Source organism: Pteropus vampyrus, unplaced genomic scaffold (genome assembly GCF_000151845.1).
Source record: "Pteropus vampyrus isolate Shadow unplaced genomic scaffold, Pvam_2.0 Scaffold38, whole genome shotgun sequence".
Taxonomy (NCBI): domain Eukaryota; kingdom Metazoa; phylum Chordata; class Mammalia; order Chiroptera; family Pteropodidae; genus Pteropus; species Pteropus vampyrus.
Genome location: NW_011888819.1, coordinates 8,946,840 through 8,957,879, shown reverse-complemented (window position 1 = coordinate 8,957,879; position 11,040 = coordinate 8,946,840). Strand labels below are relative to the sequence as shown.

Genomic DNA, 11,040 nt, shown 5'->3' with positions numbered 1-11,040 from the left:
TCATGATTCAATATTGATAGGTTTTATGTTTCTAGGAATTTATCCATTTCTTCTAGGTTATCCAATTTGTTGGTGTATAATTATTCATACTAGTCACTTATAATTCTTTAATTTTCTGTAGCATCAGTTATAACGTCTCCTCTTTCATTTCTGATTTTAGTTGACTATTCTTTTGTTTATTAATCTAGCTAAATAGTTGTCAATTTTGTCAACATTTTTGAAAAACAACTTAGTTTTATTAATATTTAAAATCGTTTTCTTACTCTCCTTTTCATTTATTTCTGCTCTAATATTAATTATTTCTTCTTTCTGCTAGCTTTGAGTTCAGTTTGTTCTTTTTCTAGTTCTTTGAGGTACAAAGTTAGGTTGTTGATTTGAGATCTTTGTTCTTTTTAACGTAGGTATTTATTGTTATAAACTTTCCTTTTAGTATTACTTTTTATCCATCCTATTTTTAGCATGTTGTGTTTTCATTTTCATTTGTCTACAGATATTTTCTAATTTTTAAAAAATATTTGTCTAAGACCCATTGGTTATTCAAGAGCAATTAGAGGCTTGCTGGTTTCTTTTTCAGAAGGTCCTAATTTCCTGCTCTCTCTGGTGTTTATATGTGGAACTGCAAATTCTCTGGTTTTATAGCATCAAGCCACCCCATATTCCCTTGTTTTCTGCAGCTACCAGGCATTCAAAGTGTGCAGGCTCTCACCTCCCTGAGTCATGTGGGACAAATAAAAGTCATGTGGGAAGGACCCCGGAACAATCGCAATGTTAGAAGAATGCTGCACTCTCCCTCCATCCTGAGAGAGAGGCTTTGAATTGTGTGAAATTATGTCAAGCCATCCTGGCCACAGCAAGTCACCCCTGTTTCTCTTTGTTCTCAGCACCTCTCAGGTGTCCAAACTATGCTGGTTCCATCAGTGCTCCAAATGAGGTAAGACAAAAACTAGTCCCTTGGGCAGCCTCTGGAAAAGCTACAGTTTTGGACATACTCCATTCTCCTTTTTCCCTCCAAGTGAGAAGTAGTGAGGCAAGACCAGATGCTCTCCTGGTGCTGAGCTATGTTGGCTTGGGGAAAGAGCTAACACAAATAAAACGAACTTGATCTTTTTGTTCATTTCAATGTGGTTATTCTTGGCTTTGTACTCACTTGGGGGTAACTGCAACTTAATTGAATTCTGGATTTCTCACGAATGTATTATCATTGCTAAATTGGTGTTTCTGTAGGGAAACAGAAGCTAGGGCTACCTATTCCTTCACATTGCTCTTGAATATATTTTTTACAGATATTTCAAACTAGTTTTCAGACGAATTTAGGCTCAATTATTATGCTTAAATTATACTGTGAGAGCAATATATTTACAACATAACATAATGGAAGGAATACATACATTATACTATCAAAAATCAATTTTTTAATATGGATAACTTCATTCAATTTTTTTAGAAGACCAAAAATCACTTAGGAAACAGCCCAATGTAGTGATATATGAATGTTTCCTCATTTGAAACAGTTTTGAAACAAATTATTTATAATTTATATTATATTCATTTACTGTATTTCAGTACTTACTTTGAAAAAAACTCAATAAATACTTACTTTTAAAACAAGCAAGATTAAGTAAGAAACCTTTAAAAAGTACATGGATTTCGATCAGTTACTACTGAATACTCAGAGGGGATACCCCTGGTTACTCCATAGCAGTTGTTAGTTATGGACCTAATTGTTTTGTGTACCAGAATTTGTATGACTTGAATATGAGATTACTTTATTCATTCTTACATTCTCCAGTACTTTGCGGAAACTAGTACATGATGTTCAACAGAAATAAAAAAAAATTAGCCTACGTAGCTGCCAGTATAAGAGAATAGGAAGAAAAATGTGACAGGTTCCTTACAAAGTTTTAATTTAATATTTAAAAGTGTCTAAGGCAACTTCTATTTACAACTACACTGTCCCACTGAAGTAGTAAGATCAGAAATGTGAATAATTTGAGTGTTTCGGAGGTGCAATGTTCCCCTGAACGCCTCAGAAGGGAAGTGGCTGAAACACAAACCAGAGCACGGGTAATATTGTCTAAATTGGCTAAGGATTGAGAGGGCTAATAATAGGGAAATATCTATCCTCAAAGTCAAGCAGGAGATTGAGAAGCGACCTGGCCTCAGAGGCTTGCCATGAAGGATGCCAGGTGAACAAGGCCTACTGGTCAAGGGCATGGCAAACTTAGTTTTTGGGTAAGTTATCATTTATGATGAATGTCCCATAGTCCCAATTAGCCAAAGTATCAGTTATACTTTGGCTAATTGGGACTATGGGACATTCATCATAAATGTAGTTAATTTGAAACTCTAAAGCTCATTCTTGGGAAATGTCCGTTTGTGTCAAGACCTCAGTTTTGGCAAACGCAGTATTAGAATCCAGGTCAGGGGCTGGTGTTTAGGGATGGAGTTTAATCTTCAAGGAGTGGGGTTGATGACACTGAAATAAGTGACTATCGGAACAGAATTGAAAGACATCTAAGCAGAAACCCAGGTTTTTGGATCCACCAAGATGTAAGGTTCAACAGGTCTAGAGTGGATTCAGGGATGTATAATTTTAAATACTCCAGGAGTAATTGTGAAGTGCTCTCAGGTTTGAGGGCCGCTGGAGGGAGACCAGTAAATGGAAAAGATGTCATACTCACAGGCTACTCTCAGATTATTTGGGAAGCACGGGAGGTTCGCAGGAGTAAAAGGGGATCAAGGAGGAGGGCAGATCTTCACAGCCCAGACCGAGAAAAGGCGAGCAAGACAGATGGTGGTGCAGCCATTTAGATTAAGGTCCACCTCTGTAAGGTCAGTGCAGGCATTGGGGTGGGGGAGTGAGCCTGGTGAGAACTTTGGGGACACAGCATCAAAGCTGAAGACAGAGGAAGAAGAAATGAAGCAGTCTTCAGGGATGATTTCTGTTCTTTTAATTAAAGTTTTGGTGTCTCCAGCCAGGTTTATAGTGAAGTTTTCGTCATGTGATATTGTTTTCAAGGTATGAATCTAAGGGTTGCAAGAGATACTCCCTAGGAACCTTTGTGTTCAGGAGTCTTTTGCTTTTACAAAATACATAATTGAAGGTAGAAGAGAAACAAGAGCATCCAATTTTTTACTTTCTTCTGATTCAGAAAAGCCAACTCATTTGCAATGAAAATATAAGAATTTATAAAAGTAAGATAAAAGAATGTAATATCTGATGTTTCTATAATGTTAGATATTATGGTAACCTGTTTTTTTTTTTTTTTTTTAAGGGAATGGGTACTTTCCTAAATTAGTTTATATATTTTGCATTTTTGTATCGATAGTTAATCTTTTTATAGGCCTGAACGCCTCAGATGGGAAGTGGCTTACTGAGCACTTAATATGTGTCTAAGCACTCTCCATTCATTATTACATTTAATAATGTCTTTGGCCCCTGTAGTTAGAGATGTTGAACTATACGGATGTAGAAATTTGGGTCAAAAAAGTTTAGTTATTTGCTGGCAATCACACATCTTGCATCTGAAGGAGGCAGATTTGAACCCACACAGACTATTTCCAGTGCTCACATTCTTAATGGTCAACACTCTGCTAAATGTGGTTTTAGTATAATTCTAAGGTTGGGCCGATCTAGCCCAAAATATAGTTTAATGGCATCTTGAACATTTCTCCACTTTTTAATAGGTCTTCTAAGTTTATAGGAAACATCACTGTTTTACTTCCACTTTGATCACCATTAGGAAAAACAAATTACTTGGTACAAACCATCTCTAATGTAGTAATCAGTTTTGAGGAAAAAAGTAATTATATTACTTATATAATTAATTAAATCCTAATTTCAGCATGAAGTACAGTATTTGTTTAGGGTAATATTTTAGATTCCTTGGATTTTAAAAATCATTCTTACTCTACTGGTGGATTTCTTAAAATAGTTTTTAAAATTAATTAATAGAAAACAAAGTGAAAAGAATAAAACTGTATACATCCTTAATTAACAGTGTCATTATTATATGTGATATCACTGTTATGCAAAAGTTTATTGCATTCTGCATATAAGCCCTGTAAATTTGACCTAGCTTTATTAAGTGAATATAACAACTAAATAATTTTTATTTGGTATTAATAAAATTTGAAAGATTGCATGAAGAAGTCACTTAGGATTCATGTTTTTCCATTTTCAGAGAAAATAATTTAAAAATTTTCTATGGCTTTCTGCTAACATTTAGAGTAAGGAATAGAATATCTTTTATTTTACTTATGAACAGTGCTAATAGTCATTTATAAATGGTGCTTTATGAATTTCATGTGATTATATTGGAAACAATGTCCTCCAAATTGGTTAATTTTTTACTTGGCAAGAATTACTTAGGAGTGCCATTTTTAATACAAAATCATATCTTTGGCACAGAAGTAACATGTTGTCTAGACATAAAAACAGAGGAAATTATGCTCCTAGTTATATTACATGAATTTCATGGAGCTTAGCTCCAAAATAGAAAATATCTAAAGAAACAGGATGTTCTTCGTTCCCTGAACAATGTCGAGTAAATGTGTTTAGGATAATCTTCCCTTCATACCCCATCTCATCTCTGGGATGTGTCTACACAGAAAAACAACTCTGGGGCCATTTCCTAACATTTGTTTGGCAAGAACTTGAAGCTTTGCCTTTAATCTTCTTTAATCAGCTCTTATATTGATTCTCTTAGTTTTCGAGTGAGTCATCATCATGATTAAAACTATTTTACAGTAGGTCAGATTGGGAAACCATAATCCCATCCAGCTGTTAAGAGAAATGAACTAAACAGACTGTCATTTCTCAAAGTAAATTCCACAGAACACTTATATTGAATGCTCTATGGGGAAAAAATGTTCATTGGCTTAATAGGAAATATATATTTTTTAGAGATTTGTATTGCATGCTAACTTACTTAAGGTCATGAGAAGTTCTGTACCTTTTTTAAAAAATCGTAATAAGTTTATTTCAGTGTTTCTTATATTTGAGTAAAAATTATTTTTTTTCCTTGGAATATCTGGGAGGAACATGAGGTAATACTTCACTGTGAAAAATGCTGAAGCAAACAGTAAGGCAGATCGGCCATCAGCAGTTTGATTATTTTGATGATCATAATGATTGAATTTATCAACTGATTAAGAGCTTGGAGGTTAAATACATAGCCACTGATCCAGGTGTTACTGAAGATACAGTAAAAAGAATGTATATAGAGTGTGTTCTACCTCTTAATCTGCCATGACTAAGTCACACCATAGGAGATTTTCACAGGGATACTGACAAAATGAGAAAGGAACTATTTTGGAGCCAGGATGTAGGTGATGTGAAGTGCCATTTCTTGTGATACACAGACATACATATGTGCTGTTTCATTTGGCGGTGCTCAATTTATGCAATCACAGAAAAAAAAAACATGCTACAGTGCCCAGTGAGATGGCCCTACTTATTAGATAGTATTGTTTATAGGACAAAATACCTTTTTAAAAGGTTAAGAACAAGAGAGAAACTTCTTGGACAGGTTGGAAAGGCTTTGCTTCATAGCTAATGAAAACAATTGTCAAAAAAGTAAATACACTACTAAAAGTGGAAAGACTTATTGCATCAAAGAAAGACTTTATGACTTAAGAACAGAGACTAGAACATGGCATATTACCGTATAATCCATTGGCAAACAACACTTGATTTAGAAGGCTTTGGGTAATAGGTAGCATCGAAAGACCCTGAAGATCCAGTCAACAAAAACCTTCCATCACAAGCTGTGGCTGTGAAAAAATGGCAGTTGATGTTACATGACAACCGTCTTGAAAGGGTTTCTCAAGTCAGATAGGATTCAGATTGGTCAATGAACACTTTATAGGACATTCATGGCTGAATCCTGTGAAGCTATTTTACAAAACTGAAAAGATCAAATTGGAGTAGATCAAATCTCATACTTAAAATCCATTGGTTATTTTCAAATACTCTTACACACCCCATCATAGAGTCCTTTAGAAAAACATTGTATTTCTAAACACTGAAATCTTATTAGTTGCACCTTTAGCTTATTCTTTTATATATGTAGAGAACAAATATATCTGAATTATAAACTTCCAATTTAGACAAATAACTACTAATTTTTTTGTCCTTTTCCCCATTAAATTGGAGGTAGGATAAATTTGAAATATATACACAAAGTGCTATATCCTCCTGAAATAATCAGAATATGGCCAGGAAAATGACACATATGACACAAGTCGCCTGTGGAGAATTCCATTCACTGAAGTCTGTTTTACTTGATTACTCTTGCTCCTTTTATATGGACTTGTCATCTAGCTCAAAATTTTCATTTAATATTTTTGAAAATGTCTTGTTTCCATGATTCCTCATTTTCCTCTTTTAATTTCTTGTGGCACATTTATTTCATGTACCTCTTTTCAGTGTCATGTATTATTAGGCATTTTTAATTTATATCTGAAACACTTCCAACTAGATTAAAATCATCTTGACAGCAGAAACCAACGGCCATACCTTAAAGCTTTTTATTTTACATTTGCTATGTATACACTTGCTATGTATCGTATGTGTAAAAAAATAAAACTCATTTGATTTTCACAATCTTTAGTTTTCTTAGGTTATTTTTTATATGCTTAGTTACTTAGTTCTGTTGATACCACATTATAAAATGTGCTCTTTTCCTCCTGGTAGGTTGTTAAGTCCTCATATGCAAGAAGTGTTGATGGAGAGTAGGAAAATCAAAGAAATCTGTCAAAATTAAATTACTACTCTTGGAATCTGAGTGCTGAATAAGCAAGCCAATCCTATTTGTGGATAGAAAAGCCCATTTGTAATGTTATACAGCAACTCTGTTAAATTATAAAATACAAGTTATTATAAGACATCAAATATTTTATTTAGATGAAAAATAAAAATTGAAGAATGGAATGACACATAAAAATCTTGTTAAAATCTCATGTTCTTGATTGACTTTTTGAAATTTTTGGTATTTTTTTAAAGGCACAAAAAATTATTTTGATAAATAAATTTTAAGATTCAAAGACTGTTTAAGAACGACCTAAGAATCTATTGCATTTGATTATGACTTGATACTCTAATTGCCAGCAGGAGACAACAACAAAAAATGACAACAAATAAAACTGAGAAAATAACCACTTGAGATGCAGGAATTATACTCTAAACAATCTTTTACAGACCTCTGGAAAGGAAACAAAGAAAACTGTGGCTTGTTGAGAGAACTACATTTCCATTTGTATAATACTGCAGGAAACAAAGATGATTAAGGCTAATATATATAATTTGAAAAAAATGGCAAAATATGACTTTTTAATGCAGAGCTTAATAATTTTCTAGACGGAAAAGAAAATCTCCTTTACCCTCAACTCTGTCCACCACAAATAATGCCAAATAATTGAGATAATTAATCACTTAGCTTTAGTGACTATAAAATTAAGAATAGTATCTGCTTATATTTAAAAATGGGACATATAGGGTTTTATAATTGCAGTTTGTCAAGAAATATATGGATTCCAAGATTATAGGCAATGCAAGACAGTTCACTGCTATCATAGTTTGTATTTAGTGAGGTAGAGCAATCAGTCTTACCAGCCCTAAAATATAACTGCTAGAATTTATGAAGTGTTTACTATGTACCAGCCACTATTCTAAAGTTATTAGATATGTATTAATTTAGTATTCACAACTTTATGAAGTTACAGGTAGGGAAACTGAGGCACAGAAAAGTTTAGTAACTAGCATAAATTCTCCCAGCTTGTAAGTGACAATTCACAGTCAGGCAGTCTTACTCCAGAGCACATTGTGATATACTGCTTAATACTACAGTGTAGTTATTATGATATCACTCACTCTTTGAGCTTAAAAGCAAGGAGGGAATTGTAAATGAAAGCAACTGGAAATTAAAAATTTTTTTCATAATTTCCAGTGTTCTTAAAATTAGAATGGAGATCACGTTTCCAATAGTAATCCACAACAAGGAGGAAGCAAAACATGATAGAACAAAACCAACTTAAGAACTTGTAAAACCTGTTCTCAAAGCTGGTTTATTTTAGTCATTCTTCACATTCATTCAGTACATATATTTTGGGAAAGGGATCAGCATCATCGTGCCTCACAAAAGGGTTCATAATTTTCCAAAGAGCTGTTATGTCCCTCATAGCAGAGATTGTTATATGTTTGCTATACTTCCTAGGCAAGTGACTAAACTGCACCTCCCACAATGGATTCACGTGACTGAGCCTGGTCAATAAACTACTGTGGAAATGATTGTGTGTATTTCTAGATGTCATTTCTAAAAACATCTTCTATAACATTCTTCCCTTGTTTGTCAGCCAGTTGCAAAGGATCTAGGGGAAGACTCAGGACGGAGGGGATGGTGGAGGAGCTGGCATCTTGAATGCCTCCACAAGAGCACAGCCCTTTCCCATCTTTCTTGGGCTAGGATGTAAATGATAAACTGGTATAGTCTTAAATTTTAAGATTGTTTATCATAGTATTTAGCCCGTCCTGAAGAATATGATCAATTCAACTGTCCAGCTTTCTATAAAGTTATTGAGTTTTAATGGGAATAATAATCTACAGGTCAAGTTCAGCTCTAAAGGGCCTTTGGTGAATTCCTGAATGCAAGTAAAAATTAAAATTATTGTTACTGAAAATATTTACATTAAAACTACAATAGGATTGAACTACTTATAATAGCTGCATTTGGAATGCCAAAATGTTATTATTTCAAGATGTAGGTTTGTGCTTAGGATTTTCTCATATATTCTTTCAGTTAATTTCAAAATGTTTCTGGAGAACCTAATTTAACATAAAGCGATGAAGCAGGATAACCTTTCGGAAAAACAGATATAACCCATGCGTGTCTGAGTAGGATTACTGGGTGTGCAGAGTTATAACTTTTTAGACTACAAAGTGCTTTCCAGCGCAGTACCAGAAAAAATTCTGAATGGGTGATAAATGAGTCTGTCAAATAATATTAGCTATTCTATGGCACTCTCCGAAATATTGCCTGTAATAGGATGGGATTTATGAGTGTGATTTTATGACCCACTGAGAGCTCCCTCTGCTGGCTCAATATTTACTGTGCGTTTGCTCAGGGTATTGAATTCTCCAAGACGTAAAAATCAAACTTCTGTGGATGGGATCTCGGCCTATCCACCAGGTTTATTGTGCACATACATAGTGGCATACAAACAACCTGTGGAGACACTTGCCAGCTTCCAAATAGGCCTGAACATTGGCCTAAAGGCTGTGAGTCAGCATCTCTCCTTTTAACAGGTTAGCTAAAAAGTGAACTTTCCTGCTGATGCAATTTTAATCAGAAGAGAAGAAAAACAATTTAAAGAAATCTTAGTTCAGCTATAGTCAGCTATAAGTTGTGAAAACCTAAATAATGGCCTCGAGGAAAAAGTCAACATTAATGTGACTCTATTAATAACATGATCTAGAATTAGAGCTCACATTTGGAGGAAAAAAATATAGAGAGAGCATAGGTCACTTTCACATAAAAATAATTCTCTTAAATGAATTTTGCTGTGAATATAGATTGATGGACAAGGGCTTTCGCATAAAAATCATGCTACTCAAGTTGGTGCTGAGGTGAAGTCACTAGCTTTGAGTTTATCATCATTAACAATTAAATGATAAATAAAACAACTTACATGTCTGAATCCTAGCTGGATAAATACAGATTAATTGATTAATTTTCCACTTCCTTAATCCACAAATTCTTTGTATTTATTTTCCTAAATAGATACCATGATAATATAAAAATATACGTAATGAAGAGAATCAAGAAAAATAGGAAATGGGGATATAGGAGATGAAGAAAATTAGTGACATGGAAGGCAAGTTGTTACCAAAGTTCAATTAACACAGAAACTCCAAGATACTGGAAAATAATAATGCACTCTGATTATCTTTAATGCAAATTAAGAGAATTAATACAATTCTAATACTGAGACTCATGTCATGAGTTTATAGCGGCTCAGAAAAATAATTCATGATGATATAACTTATTTTAGGACAAGTTGTCACACTTTCAAGATACATCTATGGTTATTTTTTGATATGCACTGATGTTAATTTATAATGAAAATTATTAACTCCGTGGAAGTAGAGACCAGTTATAGGTGTGGTTCATTTTCTGATTATTTAATTCATTTTACACATTCCCCGCCCCCCTCCACCAGTTTAAAGTTTTGATAATCATTACTTAGCCATAAAGCTCTGTCTCACCTTGACATACATTATTATTTTTGAAATATAAGTTATCACCCGTATTTCCTCATGATGGCACACTTGTATCATATTTTCCCTGAAAAGGTTTTAGCAACTGCCTGAAAACTATAGCAAAAAAGAATGTTTCTTTCTTCTTCTTTGAGTAACTTAGTTATATAAAATAGATTAAAAAACATTCTGTAGCCAGCACTTTCTTCCAATATGCTCTGAGTGCACTTCAAAGTAGGTAGTTAAACTTTGAAGGTTTGAATTTTATCCAAGAACATTTGAATTGGGATTTCTTAGTGGAAGCTTTTTTAGTCAAGTTGCCTTTTTTTGAGTTGGTGCTGGGAAACAGACAAACTGCCTGTCTTTTAAAGTATATATCAAGTAGATAGGTAATTTTTAAAACTTTTGTTGTTATTGGAGGTTCATCTTCAATTAATATCAAGCAAGAAGAGCAAAGTGAAACAAGTAATAGAAGAGCTAAGTGTAGCAAACAGTAACTACAGCCTTTACATATTTCTGGAACTAATTGTACTCAGAGTCAACATTAAAACTGATCATAAACCACACCAAAAAAATTATTTAGTGCATGCTTTCTATTTAATTTTTCAAGAACAAATATAGGTTCGAATTATTCAAATAGTTCTTCATATTGCTTATCAATCTGTATTTATACTTATGTGGTAATCTTTCATATATATGTTATTCAGCTATAAAATGAAGAAATAAGTCTAAGAGTAAATATGTTTAAATCACGGTCATGCTTAGCGTATAGTAAGTATTATTTA

General features: G+C 33.6%; 1 protein-coding gene across 1 annotated transcript in view; it reads right to left on the bottom strand.

The window, feature by feature from the left end:
• The window catches only part of TMPRSS15 (transmembrane protease, serine 15), a 116,018-nt gene that overhangs the window by 81,023 nt on the left and 23,955 nt on the right, over positions 1-11,040 (bottom strand). The window contains 2 exon segments of the mRNA XM_011358244.1: positions 1,944-2,041; positions 5,667-5,775. Coding sequence (XP_011356546.1) covers positions 1,944-2,041; positions 5,667-5,775 — 207 coding nt within the window.